We start from the raw sequence: 24,414 nt of genomic DNA, 5'->3' as shown, positions 1-24,414 counted from the left end.
GCGGGAGGTCCGAGGCTTCCAGCGAGGGGAGAGGGAGAAACAAACAGCCAGTGTGTGTGTGTGTGTGTGTGTGTGTTATGTTCAGGTGTTGTCACGTAAATAACAGTCCCCAAGCAATAAACAGGACAGACAGTAGGATTTTATTTATTTTTACACTACATTTTCACTGAAAGCTGACCGAATCCGACCCGAGCCCGAGTACAATTTATACATTTTTGACCGAACCCGGAACAACACATCGGGACCCATCAGGTAGCCACACTCTAGTGTGTGTATGTGTCCCCTATTTATCGGGGCCTATCTGAATTTCTGTCTTTGAGAGATATTATTTTGTAATATAACTGAATATTCTATCCATATATCTAAACTTTAAATATATTAAAATTATAAGGCATCTTTGAGTAAACTTAAATATATTAAAATTATAAGGCATCTTTGAGTAAACTGTGAGTATCATTTAAGTAGGCTATGTTGTGGCCGGGCCGAGTGTCCTCTTTTTTGGAAATCAAAATATGGTCACCCTAATATGAGCAAAGTTTCCCTGCTTCCCTTCACTGGTTCCTGTACAGCAGGGTCGGTCTTTGTTTCACTGTTATAATCATTACAAAGCAAAAGCAGCATGTGTATACATTCAGTAGGCTATATCTTCAGAAGCTAGCTAGCTAACCCTACACTTTTCAGGGTTTGATTTTGGAACAGGGAAGAAACGTATATCTTTTTCCAACCTCTCCAGGTAACGAGTAGGAAAATGAAGGAAATCTGAAATGACTGCATTAGAGTCAATGGAGCACAGCTGAGTTGTTGTTGGAACCTCGTCGGAGACGGTCCAATGCTACGTTATGATTAGCCAGTCTGCGTCCGGCAGCAGGACATAGAGAAGGGTCAATTATCTGTTGCTTTAGCTGCTAAATGCTTCACTGTGTTCACCAGCTAGTCTAACTGTGTCTATTTGGTGCTGAGCAGGTCGTGTCCAGCGGGTTTATCGGAGCTTTCTCTTGGATATAATACAATATTATTGCGATACGTTGAGTATTGCGATACAATATATTGCGATATATTGCGATTTATTTCCTTTTCCAACTGCAAATTATTTCCCCAAAGGAAAACTTCGTCATCATCAATTTTACTTCATAAGATAAAGTTGTCAGTCCGTTCGACTTTAATCGTTTTTATTGCAGCAAAATGTGACACAGAGCAGACAGACTGACCAACACTGTCATAAAACCTGTCAGAAATGCTGCATACACAGGGCGTCGGTGGCTTAGTGGTAGAGCAGGTGCCCCATGTACAAGGCTGTTGCCGCAGCGGGTTCGAGTCCAGCCTGTGGCCCTTTGCTGCATGTCACTCCCCCTCTCTCTCCCCCCCTCACACTTGTCTGTCCTATCCATTAAAGGCTGAAAATGCCCCCAAAAAATATCTTTAAAAAAGAGAAATGTTGCATACACCTGACAGACTGACTGTGGGCAGATTTAATGACCCCTGAGAGGCCAGATTAAGCGCCTGAGCCAAACACTTCACATGCAGGTATCCTGCTAACTGAATGGCAACGGTGCTGCATTTTGCAGGAGGTCTGCTATGTTTGCTCCATTGTGACTTCCCTGTCCTCTGTCAGATAATGTCCCATTATAGTCACGTATGAATCCACTGACCTTGAAGTCCAGGCGGCTTTATGCTTCACTTCTCTGTAGAGCTTGGTTACGGCTGTGTCGGTGAAAAAACGTGGGGGCGGAATCACATACCTGGGTTCATGTGTTTTTAGCATGTAACAAAAGCCTTGGTTTTCAACAGCGCTGTATGGACGCAGATCTTTGCACATGAAGTAGGTGATGGACTGTGTTATTTTCTTCGCTCTCTCAGAGTTGGATGGTAGTTTTGTGGAGCTAAGTGTGTCCAGGGCTGGTTGATTTTTAGCGTTAGCTTGGCCGTCATCGGCTAACGCTATCTCTGGATGGTGGCATGAGGTGAGTCCTCATGTTCCTAGTATTCACAGAGTATTTTATTCTCATATGACTCTGCTTGCAAATCACTTGGCATTTCCAAGTCCTCCTTTCCTTAAAAAAAATCTAAAATAAGTCCAGACGTTTGATTTAAACGCCAACGTCGTATTTCTGATTTCTTTGTCCAACCTGACTGAGACTTCTGCGGACCTCACCAGGAACAAAAACATCAGCACCATCTAGTGGGCAGAAAAAGCAACTGATGTTATTATTCTAGTACCAAGAGTTGTGATAAAATGTGTATTTGCAAAAAATTAATAATATATATACATGGCGTCTGTGTATCAATACAATAACACCACGCAAAATATTGCGATAATGTGCTGTACCGATTTTTCCCCACTCTGAGAAAACAGTTAAGTTGCTATGAAAAACACATGAAACACTTCTCATTACTCAGCGTCATATCTCAGGAACAGAAGGGGAGACATTTGGTCAGATACTGAATTGGTGACTCTAATCTTGAAACTGTGCTGATTGTATAGATCTTCTGTGTGTGAAGCATCCGTGTTTTCACTGACATGGATGGAGACTGTCAGAGACACTGGACTGGTGGGCGGAGTCATACAACCACAAGGCAGTTATTCTGGTTTTGACTAATTGGTTCTCTTTTGTTTATTGCAGTGGCGCTCCAGAAGCACACAAGGTCAGCTCCTCTTGTTTCTGCAAATGACAGAAATGGACAGTCGGCGTCGCTGGATGGAGTCAGTTTCTCAGAGGGGGAGCTCCTTCTGCAGGTACAGCAACTAAACACTGGATTACATGTGTGCATATGTGTGTAGTGGTTAGTGTGGATGTCATTTTGTATTTCCATGATTTCTGCAGGCTTTAAATGGCTTTGTGTTGCTGGTGACGACTGATGGCACGATCTTCTACACATCCCCGACCATCCAGGACTTCCTCGGCTTCCACCAGGTAAAACACAGTGTGAATATCTTTCTTTGCAGAGGTGGAGGAAGTTTTCAGGTGCTTTGTTGAAGTAAAAATAGCAGTAGTATAAGTACCTCATGACTGTACAGGACTTGTAGTAAATGTAACCTGTCTTCCTTCCTGTCTTTCCTCAGTCTGATGTGGTGCAGCAGAATGTGCTTGATCTCGTCCACATGGACGACAGAGAGATGTTCAAGTGTCAGCTCCACTTCGCCCTCAACCCCAACGACACACACTCAGACGTGAGAGCAGAAGGTACGAATTCAAGCCATCAATATCTACCTGTGTCTCTGTCACAAATATGATACGTTTTATTCAGGTGTTACCTCCATATTGTTGCTCACAACCTTTGAGTAGTGTGCCTGTCACTCTGGGGGGTTGCCATCATCCCTTGTTGAACCTCCTCTACCATTGCCCTAGCTCGAGAAAGCTAGAAGGCTAAGCTAGAAGGTAAGATGTGGTGCAATACAGTAAAGGAACGTCACCAGTTTGAGATGACTGTTGTTTCTCAGCAGATGGGCAGTCTAGCAGTAAAGCCTCGAGCAGCTCAGTGGGCTTGTTGCCTCAGTACATCCCTCCAGAGAACTCCTCGTTCCTGGAGAGAAGCTTCTGCTGTCGCCTCCGCTGCCTCCTGGACAACACCTCTGGATTCCTGGTAATGTAGTCTCTTTTTCAAAGATTATTTTCGGTGGGCTCTTTGCCTTTAATTGATAGGACAGTATTGGGTGTGAAGGGGGATGACATGCAGCAAAGTTTGGGGACTCTAACAGCAAAGGCCTGAGGTTACAGGCTGAGATCAAGGAACAGCCCTGCAGAGCTGCATCCTCTGATCTAAGGGAACACTGGATGAACACAGTCGTTAGGATTCATCCTCTGGGGAACATAAATGCTGTACAGAATTTCATGACAGTCCATCCAATATCTGCTGAGATATTTCCGTCTCGACCAAAGTGATAGACAGATGTGTGTCATCCACAGAGCCGTGCTGCCAGCATCACCTGAAATGGTTGTTGATATTTTGTCTCCTCCACTTCCAGGCTCTGAACTTCAATGGACGTCTGAAGTACCTGCATTTGCACGGAAACACAGGGGCCGATGGGACCGCAGCTCCTCCTCAGCTGGCTCTGTTTGCCATCGCCACTCCTGTGCAGCCTCCTTCAGTCATGGAGATCCGGACGAAGACCCTCATCTTCCAGACGAAACACAGGATGGACTTTGCTCCTTTGGGCATAGACACCAGGTAGACATCTCTGGACAGTCTCTTCATATAATATTAAATGCTTCCCAGGATCAGCTTCTTTAATAATCCTTGTGTTTGTGTGTTTCAGAGGGAAGCTGGTTTTAGGATATTCAGAGATCGAGTTGGTCACACCAGGCTCCGGCTATCAGTTCATCCACGCTGCTGACATGATGTACTGCGCTGACAACCACCTCCGCAGTGAGTTATCCTATAAGACACACCAGCATTATTCATGTGCTACTCTTCAGCGCTGTTATTAACCTGATTCACATATCCATCTTCAGTGATCAAGACTGGAGACAGCGGCTTCACGTTCTTCAGACTGCTGACTAAAAAAGGACACTGGTTGTGGGTTCAGGCCAACGCCAGGGTCGTCTTCAAGGGAGGGAGACCGGACTTCATCATCGCTCGGCAGAAAGCCCTCACGTAAGCATCAGCTTCTTATCTTACACTCTTATTTGGTCAAGGGTGTCATTTCTGAAATGTGTTCTTAAGAGAGGTCCTTAGAAAAGTCTACCTCAGATTCATGATGTGTTCTTAAACCGCAGAATTGTTCGCACCGGTGTTTTTATAATTGTGAATCCCATTTTCCTCGTAAATTAAAGGCACGTGTGAGTTGATCCCAGTTAGCATTCGTAGGTAGAGACCTGCAAATCCCCATAAAAGTGTGTGAGACTGTAGGGCCGTGTGCACAAAGAGAAATAAAAGAAGAAGGAGCAAATGAGACAATTAAAGTCAAGAATGTCCAACCTAAAGTCTGAAAAGGGTGGAGCACCCTTAAGCAGAAAGTGAATGCCAAATGAGTGGTCATATTTAGTAGCGTCAGAAGTGGATATAAAATAACAGAAAACTAGAATTACCACCCCATGGTTATATGACTCCGCCCACCAGTCCAGTGTCTCTGACAGTTTCCATCCATGTCAGTGAAAACATGGATGCTTCACACACAGAAGATCTATACAATCAGCACAGTTTCAAGATTAGAGTCACCAATTCAGTATCTGACCAAATGTCTCCCCTTCTATTCCTGAGATATGACGCTGAGTAATGGCCAGAAAGTGTTTTATACAGAACATTATGATGTCAAAATGAAGTTGACCTTTGACCACTGAAACCCAATCAGTTCATTGTTGAGTTCAAGTGGACATTTGTGCTAAATTTGAAGAAATTTCCTGAAGGTGTTTTTGAGATACCGCACTCAGGAGAATGAGACAGTCGAAGTCACAGTGACCTTGACCTTTGACCTATGACTGCCTAAAACTAGTCACTTCATAGTTGAGTCCAAGTGGATATCTGTGCCAAATTTGAAGAAATTTCCTAAAGGTGTTTTTGAGGAATTGTGTTCTAAAGAATGAGATGGATGCAAGGTCACAGCGACCTTTACCTTTGACCCTTGACCACCAAAATGTTCTCAGTTCATCACCGAGTCCAAGTGAATGTTTGTGGCAAATCTGAAATTCCCTTAAGGTGTTCTTCAGATATCACGTTCACAAGAATGAGACAGACAAGGTCACATATACCTTGACTTCTGACCACCGAAATCCAGTCAGTTCGTTGTTGAGTCCAAGTGAACATTTGTGCCAAATTTGAAGAAATTCCCTCAAGGTATTCTTGAAATATCGTGTTCACAAGAATGAGTCAGACAAGATCATGGTGACATTTGACCACCGAAATCTAATCAGTTTATTCTTCAGTCCAATTGAACGTTTGTACCAAATTTGAAATTCCCTCGAGGTGTTCTTGAGATATTGCGTTCTAATGAATGAGATGGATGCAAGGCCACAGTGACCTTGACCTTTGTCCCTTGAACACTAAAATTACCAATTCATCCTCAAGTCCAAGTGAACATTTATGAAATTTTGCTCAAGGTGTTGTTGAGATAACACATTCAAAAGAATGAGACAGACAAGGTCACAGTGTTCTTGAGCTTTGACCTATGACCACCAAAATCTTATCAGTTCATTCACAAATCCAAGTGAACGTTTGTGCCAAATTTGAAGACAAATTTGGCACAAATTTTTAATTGGCATGGTTCTCATTAACATAACTGGTGTGAACTGAAGTGCATGATGCAGGAAATGGTTTTGGTTAAAGAACCGCTGAGGTCATTGTGCCAAACCTTCACCCTTAGTTTAAGTGTTTAAAGGTACAGTATTCAAATTTTTGGAGTTAATATTAACCTGTTTGTCGCTCCATATTTTTCTGTAGAAACGAAGAAGGAGAGGAACACTTGCACCAGAGGAGGCGGCAGCTTCCCTTCAACCTTGCCACAGGTGAAGGCGTCCTCTACGACGTTTGTCTGGAGTCTATCCCCGGTCCTCCTGGCTCCGGTGCACCGGGCTCCACAGTGCCCACAACAGAGAAACCTTTGGACCCCGCCTCCCTGCTGGGATCCCTTCGCCGGCAGGACCACTCTGTTTACACCCAGCCTCAGACACCCAGTCCGCAGCTCCAAATCCTAAACCAATTAGAGGACTCTGATTGTGAAGAACAACTCCAGCCGTCTTTGGAGCAAGCCTTCATGGACAGCCACGCTCTGCTCAGCGTGCCGGGCCAGATCCAGGCCTCGCAGAAGAGGACGCTCACCAGGGACCTCACATCTGAAGCCATGATTGACTCTTTGGAGCAGATTTTGGGGGATATTGGGGTTGGAGGGATCGAGGGGCTTGAAGTGGAGGAGACGGAGCTGAGGGACTGGGAGAACATGCTCGCCAGGATGAGCGACCAGAGGGAAGACGTATCAGAGGAACTAAATCACATCCTGGCTAACGATGTGTTCACGTACGTTGAGGAGGCTCTGCAGAGGGAGACTGGTGTGTGTGTGCAGGACTCGGATCATGTTTCTGGGTCGATTAACAGTTTATCCGTCCAAGGAAACCATCCTGGATCTTTGTTTTCAAACAACCAGTGGCAGCCAGTGACGGACATGAAATCTGGCTTTGCAGAGCAGACTCTGTTAGGAGGTGTTTTTGGCGGTGTTGGGTGTTCGCCTGGACTAAACGGCGCTTCTCAAGTTGCGTCTCACACACCAACACCCACACAGTGTTGTAACACTCACCAGGGACACACCTCTTCGCTGTGGCCTCCGAGCAGCAACAATCACCACTGTGGCAAACAAATGATTTCTACACACGCTGAAGTGACACAACATTTTCCATCTGTTAAAAGCACCAACAGTATCCACAGCAGCAGCCGTCAGTCAGGCTCGGATGTGACGGGCCAAACTGTACAATACACGCTGACTGGTTCACAGAGCTCGTCAGCGTGGCGGCAACAACAGCTGCCGCAAAGTTTTAGCCATCACACACTGACACATTCCTCACACACACCAGGCAGCATGAGCTCGACAGCTCAGCCGTTGTACCCGCAAACGCAGCGCTTATCCGGCAGCTGCATGTATGAAAAAAGAGAAGGCCACATACCGAGCGCTGCTACTGTTCCTGCCCGACAGAATGGGCCCCTCCTGGGACCTTCCTGTGCCAGAGGAACCACACACGCTGCAGAGTCGACCACAAATGCTCCCTTTGCACTGCCACGTCCAGGCATGGCGGCTGGAGTCATCAACCAGGGGATGATGCACCCGGCGGCGGCAGCTGGCTGTATGGATTTTGGCAATATCGGTTTGGTTCATCTGAGTGGAAACAACGCTGGTCTGGGAGCAGCTCACTCAGAATATCATCCTGAAAATGGATCATTACAGTCGTCGTTCTTCTGTTGGAGCGGTGACGCTCAGGTAAAATAAAGCCGCTATTAGAAACGAATTTGGGAAGGAATGGCTCAGATTTCAGAATTACCCAACTCTTTGTCCAAGTGGTTATAATTTAAAAAAAACACACACGTGTATAAGTCTCAGGCAGTTCTTGCCCTGTTTTAATGAGCCTCTCCTCCATCTCAGCTGACCAGCAAACACAGAGTTGTGAAGTGAGAGAAGTCATTTCAGATGTCCCACTCATTTGCTGCACAGTGTTGAGGGACTGATAGTTAAAGCAACTTCAGGAGTTAAATGTGCATGGAATTCTCCAGTTTTAATCATCACTACGTTAGAAAAAGCTCGTTCTTTGACATAAAGTCATGGGTACAAGTCTGTGTACACAAAAACTTGAAGAGTGAGATCAACTATAACTTCCAAGGAGCATTTTGGTCCAAATTATCCAAGCACCAAGCTTACTGTCAAGGCTGAAGTAGCTCAGTTCATAGGGACTTGGCTCGGGAACCGGAGGGTTGCTGGCTCAAGTCCTTATACGGACTGAGCATAGACTAGTACCTGGAGAAGTACCAGTTCGCCTCCTGGGCACTGCCGCGGTGCTCTCAAACCCCCAACAGCCTGGGGCGCCTATGTGTTTGTCAATTTTTCTTATCACAGAGATAATGCAAATTTGACAAAGTAAAAGAAATAAAAGTAGCTTTTCAAGTTGCAGCTACGTTTGCCATTTTCTCGTTGCTTGGCTTGCTTAGCTTCAGTGTAGGGAGACTTTATTTTGATGTAGAGTAACTGGTAGCTCAGCTCACTACATTTTCTTGCCCGACGCTGGTTTTGTTACTGTTAATGCCATTGAGGTGATCTCCCAACAGAGGTGACATATAAACACCTGGCAAAATAATAAAACAGCTTCTGTGGAAGTTCCCTCGACAATAGGTGCCACTGGGACCATATTTAGCCATGATGACACAGACTCACAGGTAACCGCTGCTGGTAATAGGATGAAAAGACATGTTAGTAAGAATGGTCTATGAAGAAAATTGCAATTGTATCTTGTGGCATCCTCACCTGTCCTTAAGGTACCCAGGGTGTCACAGCATCCACTTTGTGAACTGCTGATTTTTATATTTCAAACAGGCCTGAAATTATTATGACAGCTTTGTTGAGTCTCGTAGGAAAAAAGCAAGCACTCTCAAAATAAATCCCCTCGAAAGGTGCACGGCCAAAAACAGCGACAGACGTTTCGACAGAAAGTCTTAAGACTTTCTGTCGAATCGTCTGTGTTTCTGATACTGCCACCCAAGCTGGTTTATTAAATTTACCAAAAGGACATTTGTGAGTGCTGGCATTTTTCCCTTTGTTAGCTTTGTTGAGTCTGCCAGCAGTCCACAGTTTTGTCTGTACGCTCTTCACACCTCCAAATGTTCAGTACTGATCTGATATCTAGACCTGATTTCCCTCCTTTTATTGTCAGGAGAGACAATAGAGTGGACGTGACCTCCTACAATCTGATCCATCTGGCTGTTTTAATTTGCAGGATAATCACAGTATCTCTGCGCTCTTCTTCCACAGATCCCCAAAGTCCCCCTGAACGGTGTCATTGACCCGTTTGCCTTCCCTGCCCTTCCTGCTGGGAGCATCAACCTGTCCCAAAACACCGGCCCGTAGCTGCCTCTGCTCTGCTCTGCACTCACAGACTCTGATCGGACCCAGAGATACGCCTGAGTATGATGAGGAGTTTCTGCTTCTGGGATGCTTGTGATATTTTATAGATGTTGTGTCTATGAACCCTCTCATTTCAAACAAAAGTTGCTACGTCAGTCTTCGCTGATGATGTAGCTGTGAGTATCTCCAGTCTCTGGGCATTTGAGCACTGACTCTTTAAATAGTTATCAATCAGTCATAACCAATAATTTTACACATACTCGTTCTGCAAGTAACCAACAATGTTGTGAAGTGTCCTGTCAGCTGATTGGAAGCTGCACCCGACAGGATTCATTGCAAGTGGACTTTCTGTACGGAATAAAGGACAGTTACAGCAGGTTAACTCCTCCTATTCTACATCACAATGTGAATCAGTGAACATGGTTTATATGCAGTTTATATCAGTGTCGTTCTTTGAGTGGCGTTTAGAAGACAAATCCATAGACGGTGTAAAAGAAGTGGACGTAGCACCGTGACATCACCCTTTGGTTTGTGGACGAATGCTTTGAAGCCACAGGTTTGGCATTTTGGCATGGATGTTTAATAATACCTAGATACTGGATGATGGCGCCCGTTCAGTCCAATGGAGCTACTCACCTGGTGCAAAGGCCAAAAAAGGTTTTTACCTATGGGGTTTACTTCCAGGGTATGTGGCCCACTGAATATGCACAGTAGTGTTTCGCCTGCGAGTTCCTGCTTCGCTCAAAGACTTCCCACTGTGATGACACCTTATTTAGGTGACACGCCATCCACCATCCCCTCCACCTCACGATGACAAAGTCAGCTCATGTACTACTTTATACATTCACTTTTGAAACATTGACATCATATGTATAACACGTGCAAACATCACATATTTGTGGTTTGCAGAAACCATGACATTTTCCTCTGGCCACAGGTATGAACATCGTGTCTCCAAAGATGTTTGGATTTTCTTCAGAAACTAAGGAGTGAAATGTAGTTTTTCCCCGACACTCACGCAGCTTTTGTTTGAAAAGAACTGTGACTCAGACTGATGCTCCACATTTAAGAGTCACAGTTAACACTTAGATTTGCCAATTATCTGGCAGTTTTAAAGGAATTGTGTATTAAATAATCATGTGAGACATGAAATGCAAACAATGCAGTATTAAAATACTGTAAAATCTATTTAAGCTGAACTCAGCTGTTGATGTGACCAAGATAATTAAATCCCAATGAAACATATTTTCACCCCTGACATTTAGCATGTAGTAGCCATATACACACATTAAAACAGATGTAGATGAAATGTATATTTAAGTGTTTATTAATGTACAGTATTTGGCAGCAATTACATCTTCAAGGTTCACTTTTGACCTTGGATAAGTTTGACAACAAAAACTACTTACTGGATTTCTCTCTGGAGCTTTCAGCCACATGTCATGGCTTTGATCAGCAGGTGGAGTTTGCTCAGTTGTCATGGAATTTTTTCATAAAAATATAATGAAATAATTCATATTCATAGAAAATATGCAGACATGTTTTATTTAGGTTACATTTTGACATTGACTGTTTATACACCAGTGACAGTTTTGGTTGTTGACTCACTCAAAGAAATGATCTGGTCTGTTGTCAGGTTTATGTATTTCAATTAAATATAAAAAAAAAATTAATTGAATCAAGTATTTCTAACTAAACATGAATAAATAAATGAATAAATAAAAAAAATAAATCAAAGAAAAGTGATATTAATACTCTGAGAATTTATGTAACTGTATCTCATAGCATTTACCTTATTTTTTAAGTTTATGTAAATATTTTTAATACATTGTGTGTATTTAAAATATGTTGAATTTCATTTAATGAAGTTATGTATTACTGCAAATTATTTTTTTTGTATTTTAATGAGGCAAATTCAGTGAGCTACATAAATTCTCATAGCCTATTCATCTCATTTTAATTGATTTCCTTTTTTGGTTTGTGTTAGACTTGATTCAATGGAAATCTTATATTTATAAATTCTATGAGCTACATACATTTTCATAGCCCAATCATCTTTTTTTTATATTAATTTATTACTTTTTTTTGGTTTATGTTACAATTACTTAAATAGATTCAATGGAAAATTTTATATCTAATTACAATACTTAAACCTGACAAAATAGACCAAGTAATTTGTTTAAGTTCAAAGAAACTAAAAAGATATTTTAAATTCATAGAAAATATTTGGACATATTTTATTTGATTTTACATACACAGTTTTGGTTGTTGACTCACTCAAAGAAATTATTTGGTAATTGGTAAATATAAATATTCCCATTGAATCAAGTCATTCTAACATAAACCAAAGGAAAAAAGTAATTTAAACAAATAAAATTGAGATTAATACGTTATGAGAATTTATTTAACTGTAACTGTTCATGAAATTACTGTCTGTAAAAATTCAAATTTGTTGAATTTCCTTTAATCAAGTTATGTATCTAATTACTGTAAATTATTTCTTTGTGTTTCAGTAAGCTTAATTATATGAGTTACATAAATTCCCATAGCCTATTCATCTGTTTCATTTGAATTAATTCCTTTTTTTTGCTTACTTTATCCTGACAAAATAGACCAACTAATTTCCTTAAATGCAAAGAAACTAACAAATATTTTACATTCACAGAAAATATGCAGACATATTTGATTTGATTTCAGTTACAATTTTTGTTGTTGACTGTAAATATATTCTGTGTATTTACTTTTATAAGTTTATGTACCCAATAACTGTTAATAAATTCTGTGTATTTCAATAATGTAAATTCTATGAGTATAAATTCTCATACTCTATTCAGCTCAGTTTTATCTAATTTAATTACATAAATGGTATCTTTTGATTTATGTTAGAATTATTGACTCAATTCAATGGAAACTTTATGTGTAATTTGAATATGTAAACCTGACAAAATAGGACAAACAATTTCTTTCAGTGCAAATACATTAATGAACACTTAACAAATGTCTTTATATCAGCTTACAACCACATTATAGTGGTTCATAGTTTTTATACACTCTTACTGCTTATAAATGTTAAATGATGTTTAAACTGAACACTGATTGGTGGATAATTCTTCAGAAATCAAACTGGAGACTGATGGAGTGCATAATGAGAGTTAATAGATTATTGGCAGTTAAAGATAATGTTGCAACCAGGGATACATGAACTCATTCTTAATTTGTTTGCGCTCACACACGTGATCTGGGAGAGATGGCAGCTCTAAGGTTTAATGTGAACACATGTCAAAGAGTGTGACTCTGAACTTTACAAACATGCTGTATTATTTCAGTTTAAATCCATCTCAGATGTATCAAAGAAGAACTTTGTCATATTCATAATAAAGTACACGTTAATGCATCTTCGCCTGCAGGACATCGCCATGTAATTGTGCTTCTGTAATTATAGGTCATGTTACTCTCTGTAGCTGCTTTGTATTCCTCGTGTATAAAACACAACCATGGGGGAGAAGTCTTATTTATTTTGCCATTAAAGAACTGTAACCGCTCTGATACCTTCATGTATTATTTCTCTGTGTTGTCTCAGGAGGAGTTCATGTGGGGACACAAACTGGGTCGCCCTCTGACGGTCACACATATGAGGAGGTATCAGGTTCAGCTCATTGTGTTTCTGTGCTCCATCTGCAGCTCCAGTACCAACTTGTATTGCTATCTGTGGAGAATCTGCGATGGCACATTTAATGTTGAGATATGTGTTCCCACAAACCATTATGTAACCGCCAGCAGCCTCTTACACAGCAGATTCCCCTCGGCCTCTTCAGTGTCTCCTGTGTTTCTGATTGAATCATGTAGAAAAAAACTCACACTGCTGACGGAGGCCAAACAAGAGTCTACAGCCATGGCAGCAGCTCAGTCACAATGGTGCTTTGAGCTAATTGCTAATGTTAGCCCCTCCTGCTGGCTGCAGACAAAAATGTGGTTTTAGTGGTACAGCGTAAAAACTGACAGGAAGAATACTCTTTTGTTTACGTAAAAGTAGCAATACCACAGTGCAGAAATACTCGGTTACAAGTAAAAGTCCTGCATTCAAAATGTAATTTGACTAAAAGTACAAAAGTATAAGTGTCATTAAAACACTCAGACTACCAAAGGTTTGTACTCATTTGGCTGGTGAAGGTGGAGATCACGTGAATTACTGTATATTCAGCTGGGTAGCTTGTGAATTTCCTCATGAGGATTGCCTTATCTTAATCTATGACCATACTTCATAATTCATTTATTTGTTGATTATATTTTGTTCTATCAATTTAATTTGCAAAGCAATTAAACTTATGAAGTATGGTAGTGAAGTAAAATGTTCAAATTTGCCTATACTTCAGTAAAGCAGTCAAAACTGTGCATAAGCACAGTGCTGTAATATAATTCTGGATTAATGCATGACATAATTATTTTTTCATTATTATGTATTTTAAGGAAAGTGTCCAGATATGATGTTTTAAATTTGTACTTTATCTGGCCATGTCCGAAGCGTGATGCATTCACTTTTTTTTTTTTTTTTTTTTTAATCTCAGAACTTTTAGAAATTTTTCATTTAAAAAAAATATCTGCTCTTGTTTTACTGATGTAATTTTTTAACCTATGTTAGAATACTGGGGAAAAAAAACAAACCCGATGGAAAAAAATGCCCTGATTTTCCAAATTAATGACATTATTATTTTAGAATTATGTCAAAAGTTTTAATGAAAAAAAAAAACTGCTTTTGTTTTTCTGAATCAAAGAGATAATGACCTTAATAAAAACAAAACAAGAATATACAAGATTATTACCTTGTTTTTCTAAATTAAGATTATTATCTTATATCAGAATACTGAGAAAATTTTTCATGGAGAAAAAAAAATGTTTACCCCCGAATTAACAACATTATTATGTCAGAATTGTAACAGAAGTGTTCATGAAAAAATGTTTCTTGTTTTTCTGAATTAAGGAGGTAATTACCTTGATAATTACAAAAAAATAAAGGAAAAAACCAAGATTATAGAAGAGTATTACCTCGTTTTTCTAAATTAAGATTATTAGACTGTCAGAGTTCTGAGAAAAGTTTTCATGTAAAAAAAGAAATTGCCCTAATTTTTCTGAATTAACATTATTATATCAGAGTTATAAGAAGAGTTTTCATGGGAAAAACCCCTGAATAATAAATATATATGAGTATTACCTTGTTAATGCAAAAAAGCAAGAGCAGAATTTTATTTAAAAAAATAATAATTCTGAGATAATAATCTCGGTAATCCAGAAGAACATGGGATTTTTATTCCTTAAATGAATGAATAATGTTTCTTTAGTCATGTGTTTACAATTATCACTCACTCCTCACTATGTAGTGCACTATAAAGTGAGCAGGGAGTGATAATTCACTATGTAGTGCACTATAAAGTGAGCAGGGAGTGATGTCGGTCACAGCCTAAAGGTCAAGTGGCCTCAGTGTGGGAAAACAACAGGAAGTATGCACGAAGCTGATTGGCTGAACCCTGATGCATCTGATTGGCTGTTTGCCGAGTACTGTTCGGTCATTGGCCCCTGGTTGTCCGCCGGAAATATTTGTTTGAAGACGTCCCGTTCGCCGTTAACCGTTAATTAATGGTGTTTTAAAGAAAATAAAATTAAGATTAAACATGTCGGTGCCCACCGGCCGCCGGAACTTGTTATAAACCAAACGCCTGGTAAAAAATATTCAGGTTTAATATGAGTGGTTTTACACCAGTACTGCATGCTAGCCGCTGTAACGCGAGCTAACTGCTAACGGCTAACGTTAGCTAGTTTGAGAGGACGGTTGGACCGACTTTCTGAGAGGATTACCAAACATGAAAGCAGCAGGACAACACAGCGACATTTGGCAAACCTGGCTAACCAAGCGGACAGCGCATACTAAGTGGGAATGGATCCGGAGAACAGGTGTGTGCTAAGCAATTATCACCTGTGTTAAACTGGGTGGGAGGGGCGCGCAGTGAAGTCTGTTTGAGGTTGGATATCGACCCACATTGACTCTCAGGGATCATCAATGTAGTGCTGTTAAAATAACACAAACCCATGTTTTATTGTAATTTCCCTTTACATAAATATTTTAGCTTCCATGTGATGTGACCCGGTGACTCAGATTTGCCATCAAAATGTTTTGCTACACATTACCCACAGGATACACCACTCCAAATTGAGTTTTCGTGCCCTTTCTGTTAATATTTTTATGAAAAATTATTGTTTTTCTTCAATAGCTTCCATGTGATGTGACCCAGTGACTCAGATTTACCATCAAAATGTTTTGCTACACATTACACACAGGATACACAACTCCAAATTGAGTTTTCGTGCCCTTTCTATTAATATTTTTATGAAAAATTATTGTTTTTCTTCAATAACTTCCATGTAATGTGACCCAGTGACTCAGATTTGATTTATCTTTAGTTTGAATGTTATTTCTTCTGTTTTATATAGATATTTTTTAATGGAAAATTCATGTTATTTTTCAACAGCTGCCACGTCTTCATGGATTCAGTAGCTTCCTTAGCCGATCTCCATAGACATTTTTTATTATTACACAGTTTTGAATACACAAATTGATGGAACTGACTATTGCTTTTCACTTAAATCATATTTCATTATTTTATGTGACAAAAAAATTGTTTGATTGATGTAATGTGACCCAGAGAGGTGAGCTAACTGTCCTCTTCCTGTCAGGTCAAACAGAATAAAAAGACGCCACTAGGTCCGAAGTGAAAGTTGAATATCCAACTTAAAACTTTATCACGGTGGTGGGAAATGTGACATAGCGCATTATGACAAGCTTTATATTGTGTAATATGCTGGTTTTGCATCTGTTACCTTATTTTCCCCATCTAAAAACATCACTGAACATGCTCAGTGTTTAGCAGGTATTCTCCAGATGTTCAAGTTAAGTTTAAGTTTTAAGTTTATTTACTTTATTAATCCCCCTGAGGGGAAATTCAATGTTTTCACTCTTGCTTGTCAATTACACACAGGTCCGAAAGACACACACATGCACAAACAGGACCTATACATGCACTAAGTGGAGAGATCTCAGAGTGAGGGGGCTGCCCTTGGTGAGGCGGCCCGAGTGGTTGGGGGGTTCGGTGCCTTGCTCAGGGGCACCTCGGCAGTGCCCAGGAGGTGAACTGGCACCTCTCCAGCCACCAGTCCACGCTCCATATTTTGGTCCGGACGGGGACTCGAACAGGCGACCCTCCGGTTCCCAACCCAAGTCCCTATGGACTGAGCTTTAGGGTGTTGGCATGCTAGCATTAGCTAAGTACTAGAAACATACTTAAAACTCCCACTATTGGCAGAATACAGCTGAATCTCAGATGAACAGTCTGAGGTGTTGCATTCTGGGTAATGCACGTGCCAGGATTTAAATGAAGAATGCACGGTATAAAAAACCAACATTTTGATCCGTTGACCTTAATATGCATCATTCAGACTTCATAGGAATCACATGAACAACATAATGCAGATAGATATTTATATAACTTGTATTAAAGTTGGAACCGTGACATTGATGGTTAACTTTTTCGTGGATGTCCCTGCAGCATTGTTTACTATGGAAATACAGTGCACATACTGTACTTGATGAATATAGATCACTTTCCTAATTGAAGGTAATTGACAATAGATGTAATTTCCGTCCTCTTGTGAGCCGTAGTCATTCAATATAACCTTCCATTTGGAAATGAACAGGTTAATGCATCCTGTTTCATCTCCTCACATTACCATTTGTGCTGTACTTAAAGGGCTCTCCTCCTGTCTAAGTGAGCAGTCGCCTTATGCAATGCTAAACCATTATTTTACTTTAGGAATAAGCGCAGAAGACCTGTATTTTAGCTGTTTTTCTAAAAGCTCATCCAAGTCCAGCTCTGAAATCCAAGCTGTCCCCGAAGAAAAGGCTGACTGGTCCGTCTGAATGAGGGATTAAAGACTAAGGAAAAATAAAGTAACCCAATATCACAATCAACCTGACCCGATACGACGTTCTCACGCGAGGAATCTGATGCTCTATTAAGAGGCGAAAAGAAAGAGAGGAAGACAGGCTTGTGAGAAAAGGAGGGGAGATGGATGGAGGGAGGAAGTGGCTCTAAAAACAAATGACTGCTCTGGGAGTTGGTTCATAAAAAGGCACAGTAGTTCAGCTTCAGTTCATGAAAGGTAAACTAGTGGGGAAGAAATGCCTCAGAGAGAGGATAGCCATTAACTTTCTATGAACTTCCTCTTCAGTTTGAGTCAGCTATCATATGAATATTGGCTCAAAGCTGTTTGTATGAGACATTAATAGATTAAAATCTGATTTAAAATAGTTTTACAGGCTTGCCTCAGGCATTTTAATAATCATTGAATAATCTGTTCATTTACTGGTGTTTTTCCGACTTCAGGAAGTGGCTTATCAGGTTGTTGTGATTGCCTAAATATCACTGAATCTTGAGTACATTTATGCAAGTACTGTATGTGTACAATTTTGAGGTACTCAAGTGTTGCTTTACACTTATATGTCACCACATTTTAGAGGGAAATATTGTGCTTTAATCACTTATAGCCACTGTTCCTCCAAGTTTCCACCATAGACTTCTCAGATGGTTTTATTTAAATAAATGTTCGAGGCCAGAAGAGGTCAAATATGATATTTAACTAACAAGCAAAGATAAAAGAAAAGTATAGGATTTTTTTTACCCTTTTTATTCTGCAGACAAGAAACCAACTCAATAGCTTGAAAAAATGTTGGCATCGTACATCTCTGCAAAACACAGATATATTGCATTTGTGCATTATTTTGAAGCAGATACACTTAAACTGTATGTTTCTCAGCAACGCTGTGGTTAACGTGTGGTTAAGTTTGGGCACAAAAACCACAGGCTGAAAACATCCACTTTTAGTAACACAAAAGCTGCTGGGAAAAAAAACAAACTCCTACATTTGGTGGCTCAAACATCGGGATGTGTTGGTGAAAAACACCCAGGTTCAGTGGCTTAAATGCCGCTAAGAAAGACCATGATGTGCCGCTAAATACACCCAGGTTTGGTGCCACAAGCACTGGTGGAAATGCTGCAAAGGGTCGCCAAGCAACAACTGGTGGTGGTCTGCAGCTTGGCAGGCAGCCATCTTGCCTAAGTGTCACGCCATCCATTATCACCTCCACCTCCCAATGATATATCAGCTCATATGCATGTAATCAGAACTATGTCACTATAGACATGTTGATAAACTATGTATGGGTTCACAGAAACACACAATGCCAACATTTTCTTCTGGCAACTGGCCCCAAAAACTCAGTTCCTTCTTCTTCTTCTTCTTCTCTGTCTTATTAATCAACTCATAAGGCCCGTTTCCACCACAGGAACTTCGAGGTAATTTTACGGGGCCGGGCCCGTTGGTGCGTGTGTGCACCGCAGGAACCACCCCCGAAGGACACAGTTCTGGAACTTTTACGGGGGCTAAACAAGTCCCTGCCTCAGAGTAGGTACTCAGAACGGCCCCAAATAACTCCTGGGTGGGGCTTGGGGTTTACTTGGTGCTGATTGGATATACTCAAGGCGGGACGTGACGTCAACAGAAAGCGACAAAATAGCCGGCATTTTTAAAACTCAGCAGACGAGGTGTCGCATTTTTAAAAGGAGTCGCAAGATTCTGCTTCTTCTTCTTTGTTTGTTTCTTTGGCATGTCGCCCTGGTCAAAATGGTCGCGCAACGATTACGTCACATCCAGAGCCCGGTAACTTTACAGGAACCTTCCTCCTACTCCGCTCTCTCAGTGGAGACATGGCGGTTGAGAGGGCCGAGCGAGAGGACGTTCCTGTAAAGTTCCTGCCCCCCAAATAGTACCAGGAACTTCTTCAGTGGAAACGGGCCTAAAAGTCCTCTGTTTTATCTGGTGACCCTTTGGAGAGGCCTGACCCCTAGGTTGGGAATCACTGGACTAAATTAACTGTATTTTAGGTGGTTCAATCTAGCTCAACATTGAGCAGCTACAACACTTGAGCTGCTCTAACACTGATGCATCAGCATTATCTATGTAGTAATTTCATAATTAATGATATATGAGTCACTGGGGTCATTTTTCTGCAAGTACTTTTACTTTTTAGGTGCATTTTGCTGATAATACCTTAGTACTTTTACTTACGTAGGATTTTGAATGCATGACTTTTACTTGTAATGGAGTATTTTTACATTGCTGCACTGGTACTCCACCTTAACAGGACAGAAAACGGTATAAACGCTCTTCAACTTGTCACCAGATGCTACTTTGGCTCCATCATGTGGCGATAAATAGTCCTACAGATAATACGAAAGATGCCTGAAACAGTCAAGGTAGAATCTGTTGTCATTTATACACAGTACTCAGAGGAGCAAAGTGTGTATGTCCATCAGTGCTTTGGTGAACAAAATAAAGAAGGAGGTAGAAACAAACAAGACAAGCAGCATGTTACTGTTGTGGCTGCTCGAGGTGGAGCTTGTTGTAACTACTTTATGTACAGTTAGGTAGTTTAGTCCAGCGGTTCCCAACTCAGCCCTCCAAAGGCTCACCAGGGGTCATGATATGATTAATTTGAGAGTAAAGGAGAAGAGGAAAATCCTGTTATACAACTCTGTATTAATTTTGATTGACTAGTCTTTGTTTTTTTCAAATACAGAACATTACATCTGAAATTAAAATGACAAGAAGCCCCAAATAGACACTTCTTTTTAAGGTCAGAAGCCAGAAATGTCAAAACACCGTCTTAATTTTGAGCAATGTATCCCAGCAAACACTGAGACGTTAAATGACCATTGTTGGAACCTCCAGTCAAGATGTCCAGTTATGGTTCAAAAATGATTCCTAGGGATGCAGGATAATATCTGCACATCATCGATATCAGCTGATATTGGCTTTAAATGATATATCAGAATTGGGCAACATGCTGATAACAGTGGTACATCATTGGTATTGGCCAATACTGGCTTTAAAATTGACTATTAGAATCAGGCAAGATACATTAAATTGCTTTTTCCATAGAAATAATATGATAAATATTTCATAGTTTGCAAGAGAGGATCTGAATGGACCATTATTGGATGTGGAAACATCCTCATAACCATGATGCACTTTTTGGCGCCTGACTGAGCCTCAAAGTACTTCAAAATAGTATTGAAGCACAGTAACCTGAAATCACTGACTGTTTGAGTTTGGGCCACACAAGCCTTCTTCCTTTAAATTCTTTTTTAGATAATTTCTCCTCCCTCGCTTGCAGGATGTTGTTTGATGACGCTGGATTATTTTACAAATTGTAATATGTATATGTGTATATATGTATATGTATTGTTCCCTTGTATCTGAGAAGTCCACGGTCAACACAGAGACGTTGTGCTCAATGTTCATTATATTGATGCTTGTTCTGCAGATGCCTGAAGGTGGAGCTGTTGTACCATGAGAGGGACAGAGCACAGTTTTGCCCTGGCAGTTTCTGTACTTGGTGAGTAATGTCCCCTTGAGGAAATTCTTTTCATACTCAGGGCAAAAACATGACACACACCTACTGACTGAGCAGTTACATCAGCTGTTTCCTAGAAACTGATGAATAATATCATCGTGTTGTCAAAGATCAATCCAGAGGAGGAGTCTGGTGAAAATGTGGGGAAAGAGATGCACTACTGTTGGAATGAACATTTAATACAGACATTTTACCATGCAAAAAAACCCTTGAATTATTTCACTCAATGTATTATTGGTTAATTTGATAAGAAATTCAAAGCACAGTTAAATAGGCATTAAAGTTTATTCTCTGAAAGTCATGATTTTATTTATCCATCCAGCTGCAGTCAGTAAAAAAAATTATTCTTTCCATTTTTATAATCAAATTAAAACTATGTGCATATATAGACTTGATTAAAATACTTTGCATGCATGCATATGTTTGCCTCCGTGTGTATATAAATCTGTCAGCTACAGTAATCAGTAAAAATATTTAAGTGAACTACAGTCTATAATGTAAACTGAGGCTCGATTGGAGTCCATCAACCTTTCCCACCTTAAAAGTTTTTTGATTTTGACAGTTATTTTACTCATTACCTTCATGAACTGTTAATTAGTGGAAAAGCATGAAACCATTGGCTGCTGCCAATTGTTCCACTCATTAAACACCCTGTAAAGCATTCACAGTGTTATTAAAAATATGTCAGTAGAACCTTAAAGTCCCTTTGGAGGAATGAATGTCTTAGTGTTTCAGTTTGTTTTACAGTTCAGTCCAGTTGTGTCCTAGTTCTCTGAGAATCTCAAAAATTGGTGTTGTAACTGAAATATTGAATCAGATTGAATCGATTCAGGAAATCAGTGGCGATACCCAGCCCTAATATTCAAAACAATAATATAAGATCTGATCAACGAAATGATTAATGTATATAGTATTATAGGTGAAGATATGACCATAGTTGCGTTTCCATTAACCCTAGAAATGCGCAAAACCTAAATATCGCAACAAAAAACTGCTAATGGAAACACCTACATTTCGAAAAAACTCTCAAATATCGAGAAAAAGTTTTTACACTCTCATGAGGTGGTTTTTCAGATGTGTCGATATAGAAGTATATCGCAAAAGTGTAATGGAAACTCTTTTTTCGCAAATATACATCACCGGTAGGGGTGTAACGGTACACAAAAATCTCGGTTCGGTACGTACCTCGGTACACAAGTCACGGTTCGGTTTTTTTCGGTACAGTAATGAAAAAAATAGACAACTATTAAATATCTTTTACTTATTGGTAACCTTATTAAAACATACCACCACAGCAGTTAACTCTTTTTACACAATTTTTGAATGAAACAAAAATATATAAAATCCTGCTTTTTCACATTGTTTGAATGAAAATAGAGATATAAAAGTGAAAAATAACACATTTTTTGAATGAAAAATATAAGTATAAATTTCTGCTTAAACAATTTTACTCAATTAAAATAAAAAGTATAGTGCAGCTGGTCAGCTTTCTCAGATTCAGTTTTACTAGGAACTTACTTAGCTTTCCCACTTTGTTAAAGTGCAGTAAACAAAAAGTGCGGCTTAAACAATTTTACTCAACTCCAGTGGCGTTGGTTATTTCTTTAGCGCGATGGTCAGGGAAACGCTCTTTCTTTTTAAACGACGACGATATCGTAGTTTGCACCAGATTGCTTTTTCTAGTCGTGCCGATTAACGTTCAAACTCGGGTGGTGTCACTTTAGATGCGTTAGCATGTTAGACGTGTTTCCAAGTACATACCCGACCGCTGTTCTGCAGTGTCGGCACACTGCTTTTGTCTTATCCACTTGTTTATTTCCATCTTCGTATTTTACCCTGAAAACAAAGTGTTCCCAAACGGAGGACTTAAGGTTTGCGGGTGGGTCTTCAGGTTCGTCAGGCTCACTTGCCATGTTGTCAAAATGCGAGAATGCGCTGCACAAAGTGAAGGCGGAGATTTACGGTCGGACTGGGTCCGTCACTCAATTATGTCCGTCGGGGAACTAGATATTTTAAATGGTTCGGCTCGCAAAAACGGTATTAAAATAAAACAAAATAAAATAAAATAATATCCTGCGCCCAATAATTCGGTACAGGGTCGTGCCGAACCGAAAGTCGCGTACCGAACGGTTCGACACAAATACATGTACCGTTACGGCCCTAATCACCGGACATTCAAGTGAATTCCTTGTTCACGATCCTCTCCCAGAAATCCTTTATCCGTGGTCGCTGCCACACATAAGGACTTTGCCTTTGGAATACCACTCGCTGTCTTCGTCTTCAGTTGTAGACTACTGCAACAGCAGCAGTGGCAATGATGAGATGAGAGGAGATGATTGATTGCGTTTACATGGACAGTTTAATTCCCTTTTCATTCAAAATGAAAGTTAATTCCTATTAAAAATGATCTTGTAAACACCTAATTTGGAATGAAAATTCAATCCGATGTAAGGGGCTGGAATATTCCGCTTCTAATTCCGAATGAAAGAATTTCTCGCACTTGTATACACTCATTCCTCTTTAAGTTCATTCTGGTCTTTCTGTGCATGCTCGTTTCCTTGCCCTTCTGGTGCCATGACGTATATATAGCGCGCATAGCAACGGGCTGAGATAGAGCAGTCAGACACGGAGCTCTCACCAGTTTCCATTCGCCACAGCACGGTCTTCTATTGTTGTTATCGTACTGCTGCTTCAAGGTTGTTGTCGTACTGCTGCTTCAAGAATATAAGCAAAACAAGCCTGAAAAAGGCACTAAGAACGGCGTCGTCAAGCATCTTGTTATCTGGAGCGGGGACTACAGTGTTTTCTTCCGGTAAACGTAAACACGTAACATCCGCCCCGCCCCCTATCCAATCAGAAACCTTCCCTGCCCCAAACCTTGCGCAGACCCGAATAAAGGCGATTAAACTGATCTCCCGTGTAAACCCTCATTCGGAATGAATGTTTCTCATGTAAACTACCTGGAAAGACTTTAATTCCCAATGATTTCATTCAGATTTATTTCATTCTGAATGAGAAGCCATCATGTAACCACACCCATTGTTCCAGCTCGCAAGAGATTTGGAATGTCCATCTTACTTCTGCAAACAAAGTGGAGTCTCGCGGGACGAGATTTTACGAGAATTACGGCTCATACGCAAAACACCTTTTAATGGAAACACCTGCAAGTCGCAATTGTACTTTGTCAAAACTTTACAAATATCGCATTTATTTTGCACAAAACTGTGATGGAAACGTGACTTATGATTGCTTTTAGTTGAGCTAGAAGTGGTCCACCCATGTAGAATAAAAGTTGACTTTCCCCCTCTTGACCTCCCTTCACTGACTCTACGTGGTCTTTTTAGTATTTTTGCATATATTA

At 40.3% G+C, this 24,414-nt stretch overlaps 2 protein-coding genes across 3 annotated transcripts in view; one reads left to right on the top strand and one right to left on the bottom strand.

Moving 5' to 3' along the window:
• Positions 1-13,078, top strand: part of LOC126395745 (aryl hydrocarbon receptor-like) — a 36,298-nt gene extending 23,220 nt beyond the window's left edge. The window contains exons 3-11 of one of the 2 annotated variants that reach the window (XM_050053439.1): positions 2,622-2,734; positions 2,823-2,912; positions 3,062-3,182; positions 3,443-3,582; positions 3,965-4,167; positions 4,256-4,365; positions 4,452-4,593; positions 6,376-7,900; positions 9,440-13,078. In XM_050053439.1, the coding sequence (XP_049909396.1) occupies positions 2,622-2,734; positions 2,823-2,912; positions 3,062-3,182; positions 3,443-3,582; positions 3,965-4,167; positions 4,256-4,365; positions 4,452-4,593; positions 6,376-7,900; positions 9,440-9,535 (2,540 nt within the window). In that variant the 3' untranslated portion in view covers positions 9,536-13,078. Of the gene's footprint in view, positions 1-2,621; positions 2,735-2,822; positions 2,913-3,061; positions 3,183-3,439; positions 3,583-3,964; positions 4,168-4,255; positions 4,366-4,451; positions 4,594-6,375; positions 7,901-9,439 lie in introns of both variants that reach the window. The other variant, XM_050053437.1, reaches the window with a different exon arrangement.
• Positions 1-24,414, bottom strand: part of cops4 (COP9 constitutive photomorphogenic homolog subunit 4 (Arabidopsis)) — a 520,559-nt gene that overhangs the window by 131,467 nt on the left and 364,678 nt on the right. The window lies entirely within an intron of this gene.

The sequence above is a fragment of the Epinephelus moara genome, chromosome 9 (genome assembly GCF_006386435.1).
Source record: "Epinephelus moara isolate mb chromosome 9, YSFRI_EMoa_1.0, whole genome shotgun sequence".
Lineage (NCBI taxonomy): Eukaryota > Metazoa > Chordata > Actinopteri > Perciformes > Serranidae > Epinephelus > Epinephelus moara.
The sequence above is the reverse complement of the archived record's forward strand: the minus strand, read 5'-3'. Positions and strand labels throughout refer to the sequence as shown.